The sequence below is a fragment of the Oryx dammah genome, unplaced genomic scaffold, assembly GCF_014754425.2.
Source record: "Oryx dammah isolate SB20612 unplaced genomic scaffold, SCBI_Odam_1.1 HiC_scaffold_2, whole genome shotgun sequence".
NCBI classification, from domain to species: domain Eukaryota; kingdom Metazoa; phylum Chordata; class Mammalia; order Artiodactyla; family Bovidae; genus Oryx; species Oryx dammah.
The window spans coordinates 189,921,871-189,944,243 of record NW_024070186.1 but is presented as its reverse complement, the minus strand read 5'-3'; the positions used below and the strand labels follow the sequence as shown (position 1 = coordinate 189,944,243).

The following is a 22,373-nucleotide window of genomic DNA, read 5'->3' as shown; positions in this document are numbered from 1 at the left end:
GCCTCGTCTCTCCTCGGTGATGAAGGGCTGAGCCGAAGGATGCAGCCAACCCTCTGGCTTCTCCCTGCCGAGAACGAGGGCTCCAGACCCTTCTGGATGCCCAGAGCCTTGAGCCTCCTGCTGCCCCCGCAGATCTGTCGGGGTAAAATCGAAATGCCAGCCTGGATGTCCTGAGAATGTCGGGCTTTGTTAGCGTGTGAAGCGGGTGTTGTGAAGCTGGGACAAAAGCACCCTTGTGCTTTCGGGAGACCAGGCGTCCCGGGGACTGGGGCTGGGTTCGGGGCAGGGTGATGGGAGACACAGCCCGGCCTCCACTTAGGAGCCTGGCCGGGGAAAGTCATGATGGTGTGGGTGTATTTGAAATCCTTCCTTTCAGTTGGTTCAACCTTCAGGACAGGCCTGGGGACTGGGAGTCCTGGGGTCATTTACTCATCCATCCATACTGGAGGTTCTTGGGCGCCAGTTTCTGTGCCTAAAGTGAGAAACAGGCTCTCGGCTCCCTGATGCGAGGTGGGGAGTAGGCCGGGGCTCTTCCCCAGGAGCTGCGAGAGGAAGGGCCATGTGAGGGGTGACAGAAGGGACCCGGGTGCCTGTGGTCGCCCCATCCAGGGGCTGGGCAAGGTTGCTGCAGCCTGTCCTCCGCCTTTAAACAGATCGGCAGCGAGGGGCGTGCACCTCCCCAGACCTCCTCTCTTCCTTCCACCTGCTCTCCTGTCTTGCGCACAGAAGATGACCTGCTTCTCTCTCTCTTTTTTCTCTCTTCCTCCGGCCTCCTCTCGCCTGTGCTCCTCTCTCCTGTCCCCACCTCGCCACCCGCCCCGGGTGGACAGACCCAGACGCAGCTGGAGCACGCGCGCATCGGGGAGCTGGAGCAAAACCTGCTACTGGAGAAAGCGCAGGCCGAGCGGCTGCTCCGAGAACTAGCCGACAACCGGGTAACCGCCGCCGCCGCCAGCACCTCGGCCTCTCAGCCTCCCCGTTTTATTATTTTCTCTCTCTCTCTGGCTGCTCTCCTCCCAGTTGTGTTGGGTTTTTGCTTTTCCCTTTTGCATCCCTTCTAGGAGGGTAGTTCCGGTTTAGGAACGTGCTGCTGTGCTCCTCCGCCGTGTGATGCTGGTTGGAGGAGGGGGAGGTCTTGGTTCTCCGGGACTTTGCGCCCCAGCTCGTGGTCCTATTGCCTGGGGAAGGTCCTGTGAGAGCCTCTCCCACCCCCTCACCCGTGCCTTGCCCAGACAATGCTCTGTCATGTTCAGCAATTGGGGGCTCTTGGGAACATTCCGCCCCTTGTATGGACGACCTGTCCACCCCTCCCTTCTCCCCAGGCTGGGGAAGGCAGAGGTTGGGGGACTGGGGATCCGAGGTCTTCAATAGGGTGGCACGAAGGGCCAGCCTGAAGGACCTGAGGCCGACGGAGTGGTGGGACTTTGGGGGAATGGGGGATCCCCAGGGTGTATGATTCTCCATCAGCCCCAGGGTCTGAGTGGTTCCTAGGTCAGGCAAAGCTCTGTGTGGGAGTGAAGTCGCCCCGGCGTCCCAGGGCATGGTCTGAATCCAGTCTGTAGACCCTGCTGGCCCCTCCCTGCCCACCATGCATGCCAGGGGCCAGCTTCCTACACAGGTCCACCTCCAAACAGCTGGCCAGCCCAGCTGCCGGGCCCCTGGTGATAGAGTTAAACAGCCGGCAGTGATTGACGCAAACCACTGTACACAGTGTGCGGGTGTGGGGCGGGTGACCACCGGTTTCTGCGGGTTGGCCTCTGCACACGAGTGAGTATGCGTGTGCCTGTGGGTGTCCGCAGATGCACACAGTTCCTGTCCGCACGCTGGCTGTTGCCAGGTGACTGCGTGTGCAGTATACATGTGTGTATGCAGCGGCTGCTTGCAGAAACAGTTGACAGGCTGAAGCCCTCTACCCTGAGGCATCTCCCTCTAGGAAGGGTTCAACCCAACTTAAAAAACCAAAAACATGTTTACTGAACTAGAGGTCACCTTCAGAAACAAATTCCTTAAGCTTATAAAAGATTTAAAACTCTCAAATATATTATTTTCGAATCCCTGACCACCGACTTGGTCAGAGTGGGATTTGGGCAGGTGGAGCCTCTGATCTCAGAGTTTTCCATCAGAAAGTGGGCCTGGGCCTTTTTTATTTATTTTTTTCTGCCTTAGGCATTAAAATGGCAAACCCTTCTTTGGCCACCCCCTCCAAACAGCCTCTCTGTGAGTCCACTCATTCTAGCTGAGACTTTTCTAGAGCGGGATAGTGCAAAATCCCCTCTGTCATATCCACCCTTTAAAAATAACTTAAACTTGAAGAAAACCGTAACCTCAAATAGATGGTTTCCTTTTTTTTTTCCCTCTTTGTTGTTGTTCAGTTGCTCAGTCATGACCTCCTCTTTGCGACCCTGTGGACTGCAGGACGCCAGGCTTCCCTGAGACTCATGTCCAGTGAGTCAAAGATGCCATCCAACCAGTTTCTTCCTTGGCTGCTTTATTTATTTATTTTTGGCTGCAGCACGCCGGATCTTAGCTCCCCCATCAGGGACTGAACCCGCACCTCCAGCACTGGGGCGTGGAGTCTTAACTTCTGGACCCACCAGGGAAGTCCCCAGATGGTTTCTTTTAACCATGGATTTGTCACAAGCCGGCTAGGGCAGCGGGGACCATTGAGTCCCCGAATCACTGGGGCCCAAGGCAGGAGGCGGTGCTCAGATGGGATGGGGTGTCCTTCCCGTGACCTTCCCCTGTCACATCCTCCTGTGCGCCCCTTGCCCCCACAACTGGCGGCCCGCTGACCCCGGTCTCCCTCTCTCCCGGTAGCTGACCACGGTGGCCGAGAAGTCGCGGGTGCTGCAGCTGGAGGAGGAACTCAGCCTGCGTCGCGAGGAGATCGAGGAGCTGCAGCAGTGCCTGCTCCACTCCGGCCCGCCGCCCGCTGACCACCCCGAGGCCGCCGAGACCCTGCGGCTGCGGGAGCGGCTGCTGTCGGCCAGCAAGGAGCGCCAGCGGGAGAGCGGCCTGCTGAGGGACAAGTACGAGAAGGCGCTGAGGGCCTACCAGGCGGAGGTGGACAAGCTGCGGGCGGCCAACGAGAAGTACGCGCAGGAGGTGGTGGACCTGAAGGCCAAGGTCCAGCAGGCCACCAGCGAGAACATGGGCCTCATGGACAACTGGAAGTCCAAGCTGGACTCGCTGGCCTCGGACCACCAGAAGTCCCTGGAGGATCTCAAGGCCACCCTGAACTCGGGCCCCGGCGCCCAGCAGAAGGAGATCGGGGAGCTGAAGGCCGTGATGGAGGGCATCAAGATGGAGCACCAGCTGGAGCTGGGCAACCTGAGGGCCAAGCACGACATCGAGACAGCCGTGCACGTGAAGGAGAAGGAGGGCCTGCGGCAGAAACTGCAGGAGGCCCAGGAGGAGCTGGCCGCCATGCAGCAGCACTGGTGTGCCCAGCTGGAGGTGCAGGCCAGCCAGCACCGGCTGGAGCTGCAGGAGGCCCAGGACCAATGCCGCGACGCTGAGTTGCGCGTGCGCGAGCTGGAGAAGCTGGACGTGGAGTACCAGGGCCAGGCGCAGGCCATCGAGTTCCTCAAGGAGCAGATCTCCCTGGCCGAGAAGAAGATGCTGGACTATGAGCTGCTGCAGCGCTCCGAAGCCCAGAGCAAGCAGGAGGCTGAGAGGCTGCGGGAGAAGCTTCTGGTCACCGAAAACAGACTCCAGGCCGTCGAGTCCCTGTGTTCGGCCCAGCACACCCACGTAGGTGGCTGCCGCCCCTCCTGCCCATGGGGCGGCAAGCAGCCCCGGGCTCAAGTGCCTGGCTGGGGGAGGGTTCAGGCATCTACTGACCTTTTATTTGCAGCCCAGGGAAGCGTCCCCATTGCCCATCCCACCTGGAGCATACCTGTCTGAGATCGCAGGGCACCTGGCTCAGAGGAGGAGCCCCTGGCCCCTCTCTCAGAAGGGCAGCAGGCCTGAGTGACCGTGGGGCCCCCAAGCAGTCTGAGCAGACCTGGCTGGGTCCCCACAGGCCAGCCTGGAGAGGAGCGTCCCTGGGCAGCAGCCTTCTCCCCAGCTGGCAGGCACGTCCCACCATGCAGGCTCCCAGGCCTCCTCAGGGTGTTGGTACCGGGAGCTCCAGCACTGGGCTGGCAGAGATGTGGAAGGCAAACCCTGCCCACCACTGGGCAGAGGTAAGGGAGTCCCATTTCTGACCTGAGTGCCAACCTAGGGGACCTGAGGGTGGCCCTTTATTTGCCAGTCCCGATGAGACGGAGCAACAGTCTGGCAGCCACTTTCCCAAGTGGAGTGGTGGAGTAGGGGAGTGGTCCCGGGAGTGGACTCTGCAAGGCCAGAGGGGTGTGACCCTGGGGAGACTGCTGCCCCCCGTATCAGCTTTGCTGCAAATCTAGAGGTCCCAGCTGAGCACGCTGGGAAGGCTGGGACCCCAGGTGTCATGGACGGGTGTTCCTGCCAGCCAGGAAGGGCCTCGTGAGTGGTTCTGGGCACCACACCTGGGTGCAGCCCCTAGGCTGCCTCATCTCATCTGGACTCCCTTGGGGTCCATATTGGCTCCATTTCATAGATGAGCAAACCCAGATTCCAAGGCAGAGTAGCTTTCCAGGAGTTTCTTGCCCATCAGTGGCAGAGTTCCTGTTGAACCCCACTGCCTAAGGGCCAGAGAAGTACCCGGAATGACAAAGTCATTTGCAGCAAAATAATTGCCTCCCCCCTCTCTGCCCCCCACCTCAAGGCTTGTAGGATCTTAGCTACCCAACCAGAGATTGAACTCCAGGCCCCTGCAGTAGAATCTTGGAGTCCTAACCGCTGGACCACCAGGGAAATCCCAAGATGGTTGCCTTTTTATCAGCCCCAGTGGTTCTTGAGCTTCTGGTTCCCCTTGTACATTTAATCCAGAATTCAGTGTTTGAGCCACCAGTGTTCAGAAGTTCTCCACCGGGGGTGCCTTTTTTGTAAAAGGAGCCCTGCCTGTATCATGCCTTGAGGCCCCACTGCACCGGCCATCTGCCCCCTTCTCCCAGGCGGGAGCCCCTGTTAGCAAATGCCCTCCCAGGATGCTGGGCAGAGGGGAGAAGAGCCCCAGGTTAGCTGTGTGCACATGGCCTGGTTGGCTGCTCAGGGCAGGGGGCGGTCAGGCCTGGGGCCCTAGGGCCTGGACTCCCTTAGCAGGGAGGTTGGCGGTTGCTGTGGTTCCACAGGGTGGCCTGTTGCCCCTCTGTCACAGACCTCACCCCAGGGAGTGGGTGGTGACCTTAGAAACGCCCACTGATTTCCACACATGTGGGACCTTGGTCTGGACCCACATGCCCTCCAGATTCAAAGGTTTAAGTTCAAGGACAACTTGATTTTTGTTCTCGTGTGTAAGTACGGGAATTTTTTTTTTTTTAAGTTTAATGTGTGCCTCGTTTTCCCTGCAATGTGTATAAATAAAGACCTAGGCGGCTTTGTTAATCACAACAGACTGGCTGAAGCAGGGCTGGGGATGTATGAGCGGAGGTATGAGGGGCAGGTGGATGGAGGTGACTGCCTGCTCAACTCTGCGCTGCCCTGATACATAGTGCTAGGGTCTGGCAAACTGCAGGCTCAGGGTACGGCCAGTTTCGCTTGTGCAGGAAGCCAGAAATTTCTGCCAAGAAGCAGGGAGGAGCCTGTTGATGTTTGCCACACAGATTTTTTTTTTTTCTTAGTTGATTTTTTGCTTCTTTGCTTCTGGGTTTGTTTTTTAAAGGAAGTGTTAGATCCCCTGGAGGTGGGCATGGCAGCCCACTCCAGTATTCTTGCCTGGAGAATCCCATGGAGGGAGGAGCCTGGCGGGCTACAGTCCATAGGGTCGCGCAGAGTCAGACATGACTGAAATGACTTAGCACGCATGCACGCACACAGAGAAAGAAAGTAGCATTTCTTGAAGTCCCTCTGGGAGCTATCTCTGGGCATGCTCTGCATGTGCTGCCCCGTGGCTGTCGATTCTTGTTTTATGGATGGGAAACCGAGGCTGGGAGTCTTGCCTCTGGATAATGGTGGAAACAGAGTCCCAGGACCAATCTCTGTAGGTGTCCCCAGGAAGGAGACAGCTGTTTATATTAGACATTTGCAAACAGGAAAGGACAGGCAGTGATCCCATGGATGCTGTGTAAGCAGCCTTGGGGGCCCCTGAGGGCAGAGAGGGGGTCCTCTTGTCGGGGAAGCCAGACTTAGAACACCTGTGTCCCCTCCTACAGCAAGTCCATGAAAGTCTCCTTGAGCTGGGAAGACGTGGGCTGGCTGGGGTTGGGGACTGAGATGGGGAGGCGAGCATCCCCCTTACAGGGCTCTCCTTTCAGATGATTGAGTCCAACGACATTTCAGGGGAGAAGATCAGGATGAAGGAGACCGTGGAGGGTGAGTGGCCACTGGGCCGGGCGGGATGTGGGGCTTTGGGGAAATGCTGGTGGGTTTTGCCTCCAAGCTCGGTTCGACTTTGTTTTGCGTCATCTGGTGTTTGGTGAAAACTGCCTGGGCTTCCCAGGTGGCACTAGTGGTAAAGAATCCACCATCCAATGCAGGAGACGTAAGAGACATGGGTTCAACCCCTGGGTCGGGAAGATCCACAGGAGGAGGGGATGACAGCCCACCCCAGTATTCTTACCTGGACAATCCCACGGACAGAGGAGCCTGGCGGGCTACAGTCATAGAATCACAAAGAGTTGGACACGACTGAAGTGACTTGGCACACACATACGAGAGCTGCCTGCCACGTGCACCAACCACTCACCCCCACAGGAGGAGGGCGAAGGCTGTTTATTGAGAACTTGATAGTGTGTTTGGTGTTATTTTTCTTTTTTTCAAGATATTTTTTGATGTGGACCATTTAAAAAGTTTTACAATATAGTTCCCCAACCAGGCATCGAACCCACGCACCCTGCATTGGAAGGCAAAGTCTTAACCATTGGACCACCAGGGAAGTCCCTTGCCAGGCAGATTTTTAAAAATCAATCTTTGTTTTTGGGATCTTGGGCTTATTCTTTTTCTGTGTAAATCTCTGATTCATGTAGAATTCTTACTCCAGGTATGAGGTAAGGATCCACGTTTATTTTTTTCCCCAAGAGTGCCCACTTACCCCAGTACCGTTTTTAAAAACCTCATCTCCCTGTCTCCACTGATTTGCATGAACCAAACTTACCGTCTTTAAATTCCATCAGGTAATTGACTCTTTCTAGATTTTTTATTCCTTCCCAGTGACCCATCTGTCTGTTCATGCACCACTTTTACAGTATTTTGAAGCTTCGTTTATATTTCAGTTACTGGCAAGGCTTAGTCTTCCGCTCTGTTTTTTTTTTTTTTTTTTTCAAAATTCTCTCAGCCATTCTTTTTTAATTTATTTGGCTTTGCTGAGTCTTAGTTGCAGCATATGGGATCTAATTCCCTGACCAGGCATCAAACCCAGGTGTCCTGCCTTGGGAGCATGGAGTCTTGGCCACTGGACAACTAGGGAAGTCCCCCCTCCCATCTTTTTTTAATTGAGATATAATTTAAGTAAAATCAACCATTTTAAAGCAAACCATTCAGGGGCTTTGATATATTCAGAGTGTTGTGCAATCATCTCTTCTGTCAAGTTCCAAAACTTTTTCGTCACTCCACGAGCAAGCCCCATATGCATTATCAGTCATTCTCTTATTTTCCCCTCATTGCAGCTGCTGACAACTGCTAATCTGCTTTCTGTCTCTATGGATTTGCCTCTTCTGGATATTTCATATAGATAGCATCATATAACATGTGGCCTTTTATGTCTGGCTTATTTCACTTCGCATAATATATTCAAGGTTCATCCGCGTTATAGCACGGGTCAGTGCTTCATTCCCATGTGGGACCAATAGGCCATTGTATGCATACGCCCAATTTTGTTATCCATTCACCTGTCAATGGACAGTTGGGTTGCTTCCACCTTTCAGCCGTTGTGAATAGTGCTGCTGTAAGTGTGCATGTGGGGATACTTCTTGAGTTCCTGTTTTCAACTCTTTGAGGGTGTATATTTGGGAGGGCAATTGTTAAATTATATAGTAATTGCAGGCTTCCCTGGTCGTGCAGAGGTAAAGAATCCGCCTGCTAATGCAGGAGACTCAGGTTCGATCCTTAGATCGGGAAGATCCCCCGGAGAAGGGAATGGTAACCCGCTCCAGTATTCTTGCCTGGAAAATTGCATGGACAGAGGAACCTGCTGGGATACTGTCCATGGGGTCACAAAGAGTCGAACATGACTCAGCAACTGAGCACGCACACCCGTGGTAACTGTGTATTTAATTATTTGAAGAAGTTTTTTTTTTTTGGACAAATTCTCTTGGCTGATCTTGCTTATTTTTCCAAGTGACTTTATTTTTATTTAAATATTTTTCCTTTTTTAAAATTTTTATTTACTTATTAAAAATTTTTTTTCCAATTGATTTTAGAATTAGCTTATCTAGTTCCACAAAAATTACAGTCTGGCTGGCATTTTTACTGGCATCACATTGAATTTATAAATTAACATACATAAAATTAATACATTTCCAGAACTTTCCTTGCATCTTTCTCATGACTGTCCTGGGCTATCCAGTAGTGAATGCATGTGGCCAGGTGACGTGAGCACCTTTATTAGCCCCATTTTTCACTTGAGGAAGTTAAGAGTCTAAGAGTTAAGTTGCTCAAGACCATACAACACTGGCATCTCTTCTTCAGGGTGGGTTACCCAGGCTTCCCTTGTGGCTCAGCTGGTAAAGAATCTGCCTGCAATGCAGGAGACCTGGGTTAGATCCCGGGGTTGGGAAGATCCCCTGGAGAACGGAAAGGCTATGCACTCCAGTATTCTGGCCTGGAGAATTCCATGGACTGTATAGTCCATGGGGTTGCAAAGAGTCAGACACGACTGAGCAACTTTAACTTCACCCAGAAGGTCGACTGTCTTGAGAAAGAACTTGGACTCTGGAGGCCAAATGTGATGTCATTTTAGGGTTTGGATGGGAGGGCCACCCCCCCTCATCCACCAGATTGCAGTGTTGGCTCTGGGGTACTGATGGCCCCTCATCTCTCCCTTCTCCCCAGGCCTGCAGGACAAGCTGAACAAGAGGGACAAAGAGGTGACAGCCTTAACATCTCAGACCGAGATGCTCAGGGCCCAAGTAAGTGGTAAGTCTCCCTCCTTCCGGGCAGATGTGGGGGCTTTCACTGGGCCACGTGCCAGTCCAGTGGGGGAGGGGGAGAGGACGCTGGTCAGGGTACCCTTCCCCACTCTGCCTCGAGAAGTCAGCCTGGCCCAGGTGGCCTGCACTGGACTTCCACCTGGGCAGCAGTGAGGGGGCAGCGGTCGCCCACGGTTCATCCGTGATATAAGTGGGGCCCCCAGGGATTTCCCTGGTGGTTCAGTGGTTAGGACTCTGCGCTTCCAATGCAGGGGTCAGTAGTTTGATCCATGGTGGGGGAACTAAGATCCCATAGGCCGAATGGCACAGACACAAAAAACAAATGGGGGACCCCAGCCACCTTCTCTCCCCAGAGCCAGGCCTCTGTTCCCTGTGTTCTGCAATTGCATCACAACTTCTCTCTTTCTGGGCTTGAAGACCCCTGGGTTTCAATCTCTCTGCCTTTTGGTATAGTATTTGGGCACCAGCCCCTGGAAGAAATACCGGGATTTCAGAATTGGAAGGGGAAGGACTTTGGCTGCAGCAAAAGCCAAGGCTCAAGGGAAATGGGGATGAAGCCAGAGGGTAGCCTGGTGGGGCGGGGGCAGTGGTAGGGGGCCAGGAATCTATGACTTGGTGACAAACTGGCCGTGCTTCTGGTCCACCAGCATGCCAGTGGTGGTGCCCGTGAGCCAGCCCCCATCCTGGGAAATGGTTCTTACCCCCCCGTTCTCTCCACTCCCCATCACGTTCACGTGGCTTAATGGGTCCCGACAAAGGTCAGTTGACCCGGTTCCTCCCGAGCCAAGGTGAAGTAGATTTCGCTCGTCCAGGCTACATTGTAAATGCCCCTGTCTCTCGATGGCTGGACTGCTTTCCCGACACCAGAGGGCCCGGCTGCTGTGTGGGGGCCGTGGCTGCTTTTCCTAAGTAGCTCTTCTCGGCCCCTCGCTGCCTGGCCCTGCAGGACGAGGGAGGTCCGCTCAGTGGAGTGTGTCCCTGTTAACACCCCCCTCTCCCCGGGAAAGCCTGCTGCCTGCCCGGGCCTTGGCCCCTGGGTGGAACAGGTTCCTGTGGCGATCCCAACCCTCTCCCTTCTTGCCCTGCTGGCTGGCCTCAGCACTGGAGAGCAAGTGCAGGTCGGGCGAGAAGAAGGTGGACACCCTCCAGAAAGAGAAGCGGCGCTTGGAGGCGGAGCTGGAGGCTGTGTCCCGGAAGACCCATGATGCCTCGGGCCAGCTGGTCCTCATCAGCCAGGAGCTGCTCCGGAAGGAGCGGTGAGTCAGTTGTGGGCGGTGATTAGACCAGCGTGACCCTCACTCCACCCAGCTAATAGTACCCAGTCTTTTTTGGAGGCATAGACAGATGACTGGCATCACCAGAGATCACCATACTGTCTGCTGCTAAGCTCCAGCGAAGCCTCAGAATCCTTCTTAACACAGTTCTCCAAGCAGAGCTCATAGGAGAGATTAGTGGTTCCCAAATATCTTGGTTTTGGGGACCCCTTGAAACTCTTAAAAATTATTGAGGACTGCCACCTCCTCTTCCCTGAAGCCCTCCTTGGTTGATGTAGGCTACCATGAGCCACTCCTTGCTTCTTTGGTACTTAGGATGGGAGTGGGAGATCAGCTAGAAATGTGTTGGCAGATTAAACAAGTAGAGATTTATTTTCCTCACATAACAAGAAATCTGGAGGTAGCTACAGCTGTCATTTGGTTCAGTGGCTCAAGGTACCAATGCCAACACCTTTGCTCCCTTGGGTTCTATTAGACTCTTCCTCATGGTTGCAGGGTGGCTGCTGAAGCTCCAGCCATCACCTGCCATCATTCAGAGCAGGAAGAAGGAAGAAAGCGAAAGGATCAGTGCCAGCGAACTTTTACTTTATTCTTTTAACTACCCATGGCCACCTAGAGAGGGAGTTTTCCCCTCCTCTAAAGTAGATTCTGGCAAGGGGAGGAACTTAAAAGGGGTTTGTCCTTTTTTCCCAGCCTCTGCCCATGGGAGACATTGCTAATTGATCACTGCACTCTTTTTCTGCAAAGTCCAGATGTGACTTCAGAATCAGTCTCACCACAGTATTCCAGGCAGCTACTGCCAGTTAATTAAGAGTTGACGTAGGAAATAAAACTTACTTGATATCAGGTATTTAAAATGTCTTGCCCCATGAGCTCTCTTGGAAAAATGCTTTATTTTTTATTTAAGTTAATTTTATTATTATCTTAAAAATGTATTTTATTGGGATTTACCTGGTGGTCTAATGGTTAAGAATCTGTCTTGCACTGCAGGGGACACAGGTTTAATCCCTAGTCGGGGAACTACGATCCCATAAACTGCACAGCAGCTAAGCCTGTGTGCTGCAACCACTAAGCCTGTGGGCCACAGCTAAGACCTGATGCAGCCAAATAAAAATATAAATATTTTTTAAAATAAGTAAATAAAAGGTATGTTATGGAAGTTACATTTATTTATAATATTATATAAGTTTTGTGTATACAACATTATATTTCTACTTCTGTACTATTTTTAATTAAACAAATATTATATTCTCTTTAAAAAAATAAAAACTTCAAAAAAATTCTAAGAAAGGCTGAGTCCTCTTGACTGTTGGGTTCCAGCTGTGGTCCAATGGTTTCAAGCCTCGTGCTTCCTCTGTGGCTTCTCCCGGCATAGATGCTGTGTCTTGGTAGCCAGTAGTCCCCTCTGGATGGCCAGTCTCAGGCACCTGGCTAATTGTGGAGCTGAGAGCTGAGGGACCCAGACTGACTGCTGTTCTGTACACCCCCACCCCCTACAGGAGTCTAAACGAACTGCGGGTATTGCTTCTGGAGGCCAATCGCCACTCCCCGGGGCCTGAGAGGGACCTGAGCCGGGAGGTCCACAAGGCTGAGTGGCGGATCAAGGAGCAGAAACTCAAGGATGACATCCGAGGCCTGCGGGAAAAGCTGACCGGGCTGGTACGTGAGGAAGGGGGCAGCCTGGGGATAGGGGACACCAGGGAGGGGCTGGGGCAACCTGCTATTCAGGGCTTGGAGACTGGTGACCTCCTGGAGCCACCCCAGGGACTGCCAAGTCACAGTGAGGGTTCAAAATCCCCCTAGAACCACTGGCAGGGTCAGCAGTGTGGCTGGTGGAAGGGCCACGGGAGGCCCCTTTTGTAGACATCATGGCTGGTTGTGTGGCTGTCTGGGTGATGCGATGCAAAAGAAGATTCCCTAAGAATCTGACCAGTTCAGAGGTGGGGTGGCCTACCGCCAGGTAGTGAGCTCCCCATCCAGGGAAGTAATCAACCAGAAGCCAGCTCCTTGTTCAGGGTCCTGCAGTGGTGATTCATGCATCCATCTCAGGGATGAGAGGGGAACAGAGGCCTGACTGAGCGGAGTCCCCAGAAGTGCAGGTGGGGTAGACTCGTAGCACAGGACAGAATCATCCCACTCCATCACCCACTGGTCAGCATTCAAGACTACCCTGTGGCCGGTTCCTGGGCCTGGTCAACTCCACGATGTGGACAGGTTAGGTCCAGGAGGACAGGCTTGCTGTCAGGGGAAGCTGCTCCAAAGCCCCTCACTGCCCACCCGCCCAGCCACAGGAGTTCAGCCACAGTGGAGGAGATGGGAGAAGAGGGGCCTCACAGGCAGGAGGAGAGCCCAGGACCCGCTGCTGCCACAGGAGCAGCCTTAGACCTGCAGAGTTAAGGGAGGGGATGTCCATTATTCTGTTTGCGCTGAGATTGTGGGCGTGGGGACCACCGGGCCCAGCTGCCCTGCAGCCCTTCAGTCCTGGCAAGTCTGCGCAGCAGAGAGTGGTTACAGACCCCTCTGTGGTCCTCATGGTGCTGTGAGCCTGGGTGTAGCTTGGAAACCAAGACCCCGGGGCTGGTGGGGCCTTGGGAGTTCTGATTCCAAAACTTTCCCAGAGCTGCATGGAGGGGGCGGAGCCACGTCTTCTCCATGAACCACAAGCTGGTCAAGTTTACATGTGACCAGCCTCTCCCCTGCCCACCATGTACCATCCCCAGCACCACAGCGAACTAGGGATGGGCTTGGTGGTTAGAAACCTCCTGAAGTGAGGCAGGTTCGGATGGAGCAGGAGGCTTGGGTAGAGGATCGGAGCAGAGCAGAAGGACCTAGAAGCACCCGCCCAAGGAGGGCAGTGCAGGGAGGGTTTGTGGTCTGCCCATCTCCGGTACCGTGGTGGGCGGGGTCAGCTGCAGAGCGTTTCTAAGGGAAAGGAAGGAATGTCCTACTGAGGAGGGCAGTGGGGGGTTCTGAGGAGGGGTGCAGGGGAGGAGGCTGTGGGTGGTCTAGGGCTGAAGAGGAAGGACCCATGTAAGACAGTGTGGAGGGAGTTGGGGGGATACCGGAAGGAAAGAGGAGAGGGAGGGGCCCTAGGTTTGGAGACTTGGAAAACATGGAGCATTTGATAGAACCTGGGCATCCAGGGCGTGAGCAGGAAAGATGCTTCCGTAGGGACCCTCAGGTGAGGGCAGGAGGCTTGAGGGGCATCCTGGTGATGCCCAGGCCTGACCCAGAGATGACGTGGGACAGATGAGTTTCCTGCCAGAGAAGAGGTCACCCTCCCGCAGCACGTACACGCACACACACACTTATGCATGCACGCACAGACACACACACTCTTCCTCTCTACACACGCACGCACACACACACACACGCTCGTCCTCTCTCCTGCTGCTTCCAGGACAAAGAGAAGTCCCTATCGGATCAGAGGCGATACTCCCTCATCGACCCGTCCTCATCCTCGGCACCGGAGCTCCTGCGGCTGCAGCACCAGCTGATAAGCACGGAGGACGCGCTGAGGGACGCGCTGGACCAGGCTCAGCAGGTGGAGAGGCTCGTGGAGGCCATGAGGAGCTGCCCCGACAAGTCCCAGGTGAACTGGGGGCCCCCCGGGTCTGGGGGGAGAGCCTCAGCCTTGCCCCCTGGAAGTCCCAGCCCGAGGGGTCCATGGCTTTATCCCGAGGAGCTCAGACGAAGGGCGGAGATGCAGCCTTGCCCCGAGAGCCTAGATTTCCCCATTTTGATGGGGTCTGCTCAGAGTGCCGGGCTTCCCAGGTGGGGCTGGTGGTAAAGAACCCAGCTGCAATGCAGGAGACCCAGAGACACAGGTTCGATGCCTGGGTAGGGAATATCCCCTAGAGGAGGGCATGGCAACCCACTTCAGTATTCTTGCCTGGGAAATCCCATGGACAGAGGAGCCTGGTGGGCTATGGTCCATGGGATCACACAGAGTTGGACACAACTAAAGTGACTTAGCACTCAGAAACACACACTCAGAATTCAGAGCCTGCGATGGTCCTGTCGGGAAGACCCCACCATCTAGTGGACGAACCGGGAAATGTTGGCTGGGGCACCTTGCTCAGCTTCCCGCCCTTGACTCTTAACAGGCCATTGGCAATTCCGGTTCTGCAAACGGCATCCACCAGCAAGACAAGGCCCACAAACAAGAGGTAAGGGCACCCTGTCCCCGGGGGGATTTGCTCTGTCACTCCCACGGCCCTCACTTACAGGCTGACTTCTCCGGAGAGGAAACTTTGAAAAGGCAGCAAAAGTACAAAGACACATTTTGCAAGAGCCTTTGGGCTACTCATTGGGGGGCCGGGCGCGGCCACGGAGCCAAACTTAAATCAGTTCCCATCCTGCTTTTTTAACCTTGTTCCCCTTTCCAAAAAACCTTTTATTATAAAATAATATGGGGAAACTTTGGGGAAAAAATTCAAAATACATAAGGAAGAAAACACTGAACATCCCCCGGTGGTCCAGTGGTTAGGACTCTGCACGTCCACTCCAAGGGGTACAGGTTTGATCTCTTGTCAGGGAACTAAAATCCCACAAACTGTGCAGCGTGGCCAGAAAAAAACCCTCACCAGTAGCTCTTCTACCCAGAGATGAGCAAAGCTGACATTACTTTGCTAAGCATGCATGTGTGCGTGTGTGTATGTATGTCCACATGTACAGTCAGTCCGAACTATGCCGTTTGCAAACTCACCTGCTTGGTAACATGTATCTGTAACCCCACACGCCACACTGGCAGCACTTTCGTGGTCATTCATGGACACATGCAGAGTAGAGAAAAATGTAATCGCCTGAGACATGGCATGTTCCCAGATGAGCTTGTACAAAGCAGCGTGCTTGTACAAACATTCTGCCAACAAGTGTCCTTTTCACGGTCTATTTGGTGACACGTTTCTCACATTTTCATGCTTTTTTTCTTGGTGACTTCCACTATTTAAAATGGCCCCCAAGCGTCATCTTGTGTTCTAGAAGAGCCGTCTAGTTCCTAAGTGCAGGAAGGCTGCAATGTGCCTTCCAGAAAATACTTTAGAGAAGTTCCACTCAGGCATGAGTTATAGTGCTGCTGGCCTTGAGTTCATTATTAATGAGTCAACAACACATATTCAGTGAAATGTTTTAAACAGAAGCACGCATGAAACATGGTTACCTGTTGATCGATTGATGAGCGTCAGATCAGAGATTTGCAGGAACCTTGTATTTCCACTGAGAGCAATGGTTCAGTTTTTGCTGGTTCCATGACAGTCTGATTCTATAGAACAAAACTCCTGTAAATAACAAAGATTGTTATGTGTGTGTATATATGTCTGTAAATCTATGTACATGTTAATTTTTTTTTTTTAATTTTTTATTCCTGGTGGCTCAGACAGTAAAGAATCTGCCTGCCAACGCAGGAGACCCAAGTTCGATCCCCAGTCAGGAAGATCCCCTGGAGAAGGAAATAGCAACCCACTCCAGTTTTCTTGCCTGGAGAATTCCATGAACAGAGGAGCCTGGTGGGCTACAGTCCATGGGGCGCAAAGAGTCAGACATGACTGAGAGACTAACACATATAGTTGACATATGTACATGCTTTTTTTTATAATTGTATTTTTAAGATTTTTTTTAAATTTGGACCATTTGTAAAGTCTTTATTGAATTTGTTACAATATTGCTTCTGTTTTATGTTTTGGTTTTTTGGCCCTGAACCATGTGGAATCTTAGCTTCCTGACCAGGAATCGAACCTGTACCTCCTGCATTGGAAGGCAAAAGAGAAGTCCCTATACATTCTTTTTACTTAGAAATAATTTTTAATAGACAAAAAAGTTACAAGAATTAAAAAAAAAACACCTAGAAGGACTTTCCTGGTGGTCCAGTGGCAAAGACTCCAAGCTCCTAGTGCAGGGGACCCCGGTTCGATCCCTGCTTGGGGAACTAGATCCCACAAGCCACAGTAAGAAAACCTCACAGGCTACAGTGAAGACTTAAGATCCCTCCTGCTGCAACTAAGACCTGGTGCAGCCAAATAAATAAATAACTATGCAAGTGACCGTGTTACTTGCTCAGTTGTGTCTGACTCTTTGCGACCCCATGGGCTGCAGCCTGCCAGGTTCCTCTGTCTATGGGGATTCTCCAGGCAAGAATACTGGAGGGGGTTTCCATGCCCTCCTCCAGGGGATCTTCCTGACCCAGGAATCGAACCTGTGTCTCCTGCCTTGCCGGCGGATTCTCTACCACTGAGCCAGCAGGGAAGCCCATAAGTACCTATACACAGATAGAAACTGAACCTAAACAGCACCGAGAGCAACAGCTCTCCTTTCCCCCATAGCACATGGTTAAGATTTTGCCCTATCTGCTTTACTTTTTGTTCTCTGTGTGTAGATGTGTGTTATATGCATGTAATATTTTTCTGAACCATTTGAGTATAATTGCATATTCAGTCTGCATTCCCCGAGAAACAGGGCATGATTTTACATAAACACAGTACAGTTACCAGTCTCAGCAAATGTCATGCTGTTGTGAGATTTGTTAATAGAGCTGATCATACTCCCTACCTGTTTTCTTCAGTTGACCCTGGCGTGTCTTCACGGCTCTCTCCCTGCCCCAGTCCAGGATCCAGTCTAAAAGTTAATGAGGCTCGTAGCGTTTACTTGTTACGTCTTCTTTACTCTCCTTGCCTCTGGAACATTTCCTCCATTTCGCTTGGATTTTGATGACATTGGCATTTTTGAAACACAATCCCTCCCTCTTTGTTTAATAGAAGATTCCTCCTTTGAGGTTTGACTGTCCTTTGGGGTGATTAGAGCCGGGTTCTGCAATTCAGGCTGAAATACTCGATCAAGGTCATGTTCTTCTCCAGGCATCACGACTGGGGCACCTGATGTCCATCTGCCCTTCATTCCAGGTGTAAATCTTAATCACCTGGTCAAGGTGTTGTCTGACCCCTGCTGTATGGTTACTGGTTCTTTCTGAATGAATATTCAGTGGAGACCCTGGAAGACCTTGTGAATTCTCAGTTCCTGACTCAAATGCCCCCTGGATTCATCATCAGTCTGTGAATCTTGCCTGAGCTGTCTTTATTGTGATGGTTGCAAAGTAGCATGTAAATTATTTCATTTTAACTTTTTTGGCCATACCACACTGCTTGTGGGATCTTGGTTCTCCAAACAGGGATCTAACCTGGCCCCCTGCAGTGGAAGGGTGGAATTCTAACCACTGGACTGCTAGGAAAGTCCCTAAATTATATAATGGAGTAGATGGCGTGCTCCAACTCAACAGATGTGAGTTTGAGCAAATTCCGGGAGATGGTGAAGGACATGGAAACCTGTTGCGCTGCAGTCCACGGGGTCACAAGAGTCAGATGCAACTTAGCGGCTGAACAACAACAAAGCAGGCTCTAGTATTCAATTTCACCTCCTGGTTTTTTTCAATGGAATATTTTAACTGTTGCATCTTCTCTCTTTCTTAAGCAGTCTCTGTAAAGTCTACGTTTTATAAAATTGTGGGCGGAAAATTGGTTTCCCAGGATTTTCATGGGCCTGACTCCCTTGCTGGGAATGTGTTTTGCTGGGTTCTGTATTAAGGGGGTGTCTGGTGGCCCACACCACACAGTTAGCTCCTGTCATTCGCCTGCAGTGTTAGAGAGCCCACCTGGGGCCCAAGTGCCAGCCCAATTAGGCTCTGTCCCTGGCTCCTCGTGTGACCTTGCTTCAGTGCGACCTTGAGCTGGAGGAAAGAAGGCTTGTCCTTCCAACTCAGCCGATGGAGCCATGGCTGCAGGCACTCACGTGGAGACCAGAGAACCCTGGCCACAGCATCTGCCGAGGGCCTGGCCTTGGGGGGAGAAGCAGAGAGAGATGGATGTGGGGAGGTGGGGAGCCCACACCAGACCTGAGAGCAGGGTGGAAGCAGGAAGCTATAGCAGGACCTGTCAGGGTTGTGTCTGCAGAGGAGCCACCCGTACCGGGCCCCTTGGAAGTTGATGTCCAGACCTTTGTGTGGCTTTGTCCTGCGAGGCACATGGGGTTCATCCCAGTTTACAGATGTGAAAACTGAGGCTTGGAGTCTCAGCACAAGTTTTCCTTTCCTCGAATCCAGCCTCCACACAGGCCCTCGGAGCTCTTTGTAAATCCTGCCGCTCTTGCCTCTTCCCTTCAACTTCCCATAAACTGCTCCCACCCCGCTTGCTGTCTCGCTGTGCCCCAAACACTCAGCACAGAGTGCTCCTGCCTCGGGGCCTTTGCACATGCTGCTCTTCCCATCACCTGGCACCAGCCAGCTCTCCTCCCCCAGCCCCGCCCCACCCCCTCTGCCCCTTGCTCCTGGGCCTCATGAGACCCTTGCTGACCAAGCCCTTGCTCTCTGCAGGACAAGCACTGACCCTAAGGGACACCATGGAGCGGCCCAGTCCGGACCAGAGCCCCTCCAGCCTGCCCCGGCGGCGCCCCCTCCACGCAGGGGGCAGGACTGTCGCTTTGAAGACGAGAACAGTGTTTGTAACAATGATGTACCCACGGCCATGGACAATCCCCCACCCCCGACCCCCTTGCCGGACCAGGAGGCTTCCTCAAGCACGACCTTCGACGGAGAGCAGTACAGCCCTGGCCTGGGCCCCCGGGACCTGCAGCCTGGACACCCTGGACACTTGGCAGTTTCTGGAGTTGGCTCGGGAAGGCCAGGGTGATCCAAACAGGCCCCTCTCCCCAGGAGGCGCTGCCCTGAGGACCATCTTGGCCCCTGGGCATGTCCCCACTCCCTTTTCTTCCCCTCCTTCTCCTGGGGGTCCCTCTCAGACCCCCGAGAGCCATTGTCCCAGGAAGGGGCCAGAGGAGGGCCCCAGCTTCCCCTTCAGGCACCAAGGAGAGAAATCCGGTCATTTGGAGGCAGGAGGAGACCCACTTTTCTGCAGCCTCTTCCAGACTAAGGCAGTCCCCAGGGCTTCTTGTCCCCACACACTGAGCCTCTTGCAAACAGTGGTACAAGTTCCCCTCAGCCCGTCTGCCCAGCAAGGCCCCAGGTTCAGAGTGCTGGGAGGTAGGCCCTTCGTTCTGACCCCAGGGCACACGCAGCTCCAAGCTGCTGCTGTCTGGAGGGTGGTCCCCAAGGCCAGGAGCCACAGTATTAGGAAAGTCTGGAAGCCCCTTTTCTTCTCCCACCCATCCCCAGAGACCTGGCTTGGAGCTGGGGCAGGAAGGCCCCAAACCAGCCCTTTGACTGGTAGGTCATATGCTGTCCCCGGTTTGACTCGATGTTCTGAAACCGGCCTCCTACTGGCAGATTCACCCATGCAGACCCCGACGTATACACCTTCTGACCTTGGCACAGGCACACTCAGAGGGGTCACGCATGCACACATGCCATGTGGGTGGGACCTTTGCAGTCAGTCATGCTCGGACCACGTGGATGCTCACCCTCGGGCTCCAGGATGCAGCCCCAGGCCTGGCAGGGCTGCAGTCGCACACACTACGAACGTGCCTGCAGCCTCGTCGCGCACGGCATCAGCCAGGTACACGTGGGTGAGCCTTCAGGGAGGCGTGGCCATGCACATGCAACTGAACACACAGCCCAACAGCCCCCTTTCAGTGGCACGAGGCGTCTGCCTGGGCATTTTAAGTCCTGTCTCCTGTAGCCAAGAAAAGAACCCAAGGATTGATTGGGGAAGAAAAATCTCCCACCTCCCCTCAAGCCTGCCAAGTTACTCCAGCCTCGTTTGTGATGGGAAAGCCAGCGTTTGCCCGAAGCCCCACCTCTAGAGCCGGGAGACCTACAGATGGTTGCCTTGCACTGCAGCGTCTCCGTGGAGGCCTGCCCCACCTCCCCCAGCTTACGGGCCTCTCCCCTTAGGGGTAGAGGGGGTGCCTGACGGGCCAGCATGGTGTTCCCCAGTTGCACCAGGACAGGTATGCAGGTGGTGCCCAGGTCACCCCTGAATGCTCCCAGGTACAGGTGGGTGGTCTTCACGTCCTTGCCCCAAAGCAGCCCACCCCGGGGGCAGCCAGTTAGTTTTATCGGCCCCTCCTTGCTCCCCGTTGGCTTTCGGTAGCTTTTGCATGCGGTTTCATTAACAACGGTCTAGAAGCAATGCTGTAGTGGCTTAACCCAGAGTCAAATACTACTCTTTCCAACAAAATCAGGCAGGTGCCCTGCCCACTGGAGGCACTGATTAGTCTACTAACAGCCAAAAGCCCACTCTGAGAGGAGCTGAGCCCCCCGGGATGGGCTGGCAGGTGGCAAGCGCTTTCCCCATGAGCATCTGCGCCTGCCCAGTGTGTGCTCAGCCGTGCCCCTCCCCAAGCCCTCCTGCACCCTCCCCTTCCCTTCCCCAAAGTGGAATTGTTGAAGTGTGGCGAGTCCGTGCTCGAGACAATAAAGCTTGTGACTGAGGTCCAGGACCCCTGCAGTTTCGGTTTCTCTCTCTGCGGGCTTTCTGGCCTCCCCTCAATGTCTCCTAGCTCATGAACACCCAGGTGCCAGGAGTCTGACTTGATCCTGTTCTCCTGGTGGACTGATAGCTAATTCTTACTCAAATGTGAATGGCTGATAAAGACCTCAGGGTGCCTGGTGTGGAACAAGTGTGGAACTGAGCTGCCTTGTCTGAGAAGAGGGAGCTCAACAAAAGCGGCAGAGAACCAGAGAAAGGGGGGCAGCAGTGGAAGCTGGGCAAGGCTGCCAGAGAGGCATGAGGGTTTGGATTTGAATCTGTTGGAGATGTAAGTGGGCCCACAAGGAAAAATCGAAGTCTCCCCTGTACAAAATAGTGATGGATCAGCTAACAAATTTGATGAGTTCAGTGAGAACGCTTAAGATAGCTAATGCTGCCTCCTGCAGTAAGATGTCTTTAGGTCACATAGTCACTGTTTTGCCAGCTTTATAGTCATTTTGCAGGGTGTGCAATAGAGGGTCCCCCCACCCCCCACCCCTCTCCATAGAGACCAAACAAGGCTCTTGAGGTTAACAGCTGAATGTGTCCAGCCCTTTGCCCTTTGTTGGGCACTGCGTTAGCAGAGTCCTGGAGGATGCAGTGAGACTGCAGTGAGGGAATGAGTTTAAAAGGAGGGCCTGTGTGCTCAGGTGTGGACGGGGACCCACGAGGGACTCAGCTGCACACAGAACTCCAGCAGGCAGTGTGGCCCGGTAGGGAAGGAGAAAAAAAGAAAGTGAAAGTCGTGTCCGACTCTTTGTGACCCCCCATGGAACTCTCCAGAACAGGACACTGGAGTGGGTAAGCCTTTCTCTTCTCCAGGGGATCTTCCCAATCCAGGGATCAAACCCAGGTCTCCCCCACTGCGGGCGGATTCTTTACCAGTTGAGCCACAAGCGAAGCCCAAGAATATTGGGGTGGGTAGCCTATCCCTTCTCCAGGGGATCATCTCGACCCAGGAATCGAACCAGAGTCTCCTGCATCGCAGGTGGATTCTTTACCAACAGCTACCTCGGAAGCCCGAGGATGGCAGCTGCCTCTCTCTCAACTCCCGCCCCTGCCTTCTGCCGACCCCTCCCATTGGCTGAACCCCTGTCGGCCCCTCCCATTGGCTGAACCCAAGGCAAGGTAGCCTATTGGAGGCTGTGTAGGTCATTCCCTGGGAGCATCAAAGACAGATTGGGGGTGGGTTTTGTGGTCTTTGGGTTTTGTTTTCGTTTCTTTGTTGTTTTTTTTGTTTGTTTGTTTTGCTGTGCAGCACCATGAGGTGTTTGGTGACGGAAATTCAAAACCAGACCGTCCAATTCTTTTTTCTTTTTGGTTTTCTTTGCTCTGACCATGCTTCACACCTTGTGAGACCTTAGTTCCCCTACTAGCGATCGAACTCAGGCCCTCGGCAGTGAAAGCACAGAGTCTTAAACACTGGACAGCCAGAGAATTCCCCAGACCGTCCAGTTCTTAAACCTGCTCAGGTTCTTTGCATGTCCCTGGGATCCCTGACCAAGGAGCCAACCCCAGCT

At 53.5% G+C, this 22,373-nt stretch overlaps 1 protein-coding gene across 2 annotated transcripts in view; it reads left to right on the top strand.

The window, feature by feature from the left end:
- CLIP2 (CAP-Gly domain containing linker protein 2) overlaps positions 1–20,824 on the top strand; it is a 75,627-nt gene extending 54,803 nt beyond the window's left edge. The window contains exons 9-17 of one of the 2 annotated variants that reach the window (XM_040260913.1): positions 831–935; positions 2,818–3,753; positions 6,336–6,393; positions 9,070–9,153; positions 10,267–10,423; positions 11,941–12,100; positions 13,842–14,033; positions 14,548–14,610; positions 18,801–20,824. In XM_040260913.1, coding sequence (XP_040116847.1) covers positions 831–935; positions 2,818–3,753; positions 6,336–6,393; positions 9,070–9,153; positions 10,267–10,423; positions 11,941–12,100; positions 13,842–14,033; positions 14,548–14,610; positions 18,801–18,812 — 1,767 coding nt within the window. In that variant the 3' untranslated portion in view covers positions 18,813–20,824. The remainder of the gene's footprint in view (positions 1–830; positions 936–2,817; positions 3,754–6,335; positions 6,394–9,069; positions 9,154–10,266; positions 10,424–11,940; positions 12,101–13,841; positions 14,034–14,547; positions 14,611–18,800) is intronic. The other variant, XM_040260922.1, reaches the window with a different exon arrangement.
- Positions 20,825–22,373: the final 1,549 nt, after the last annotated feature.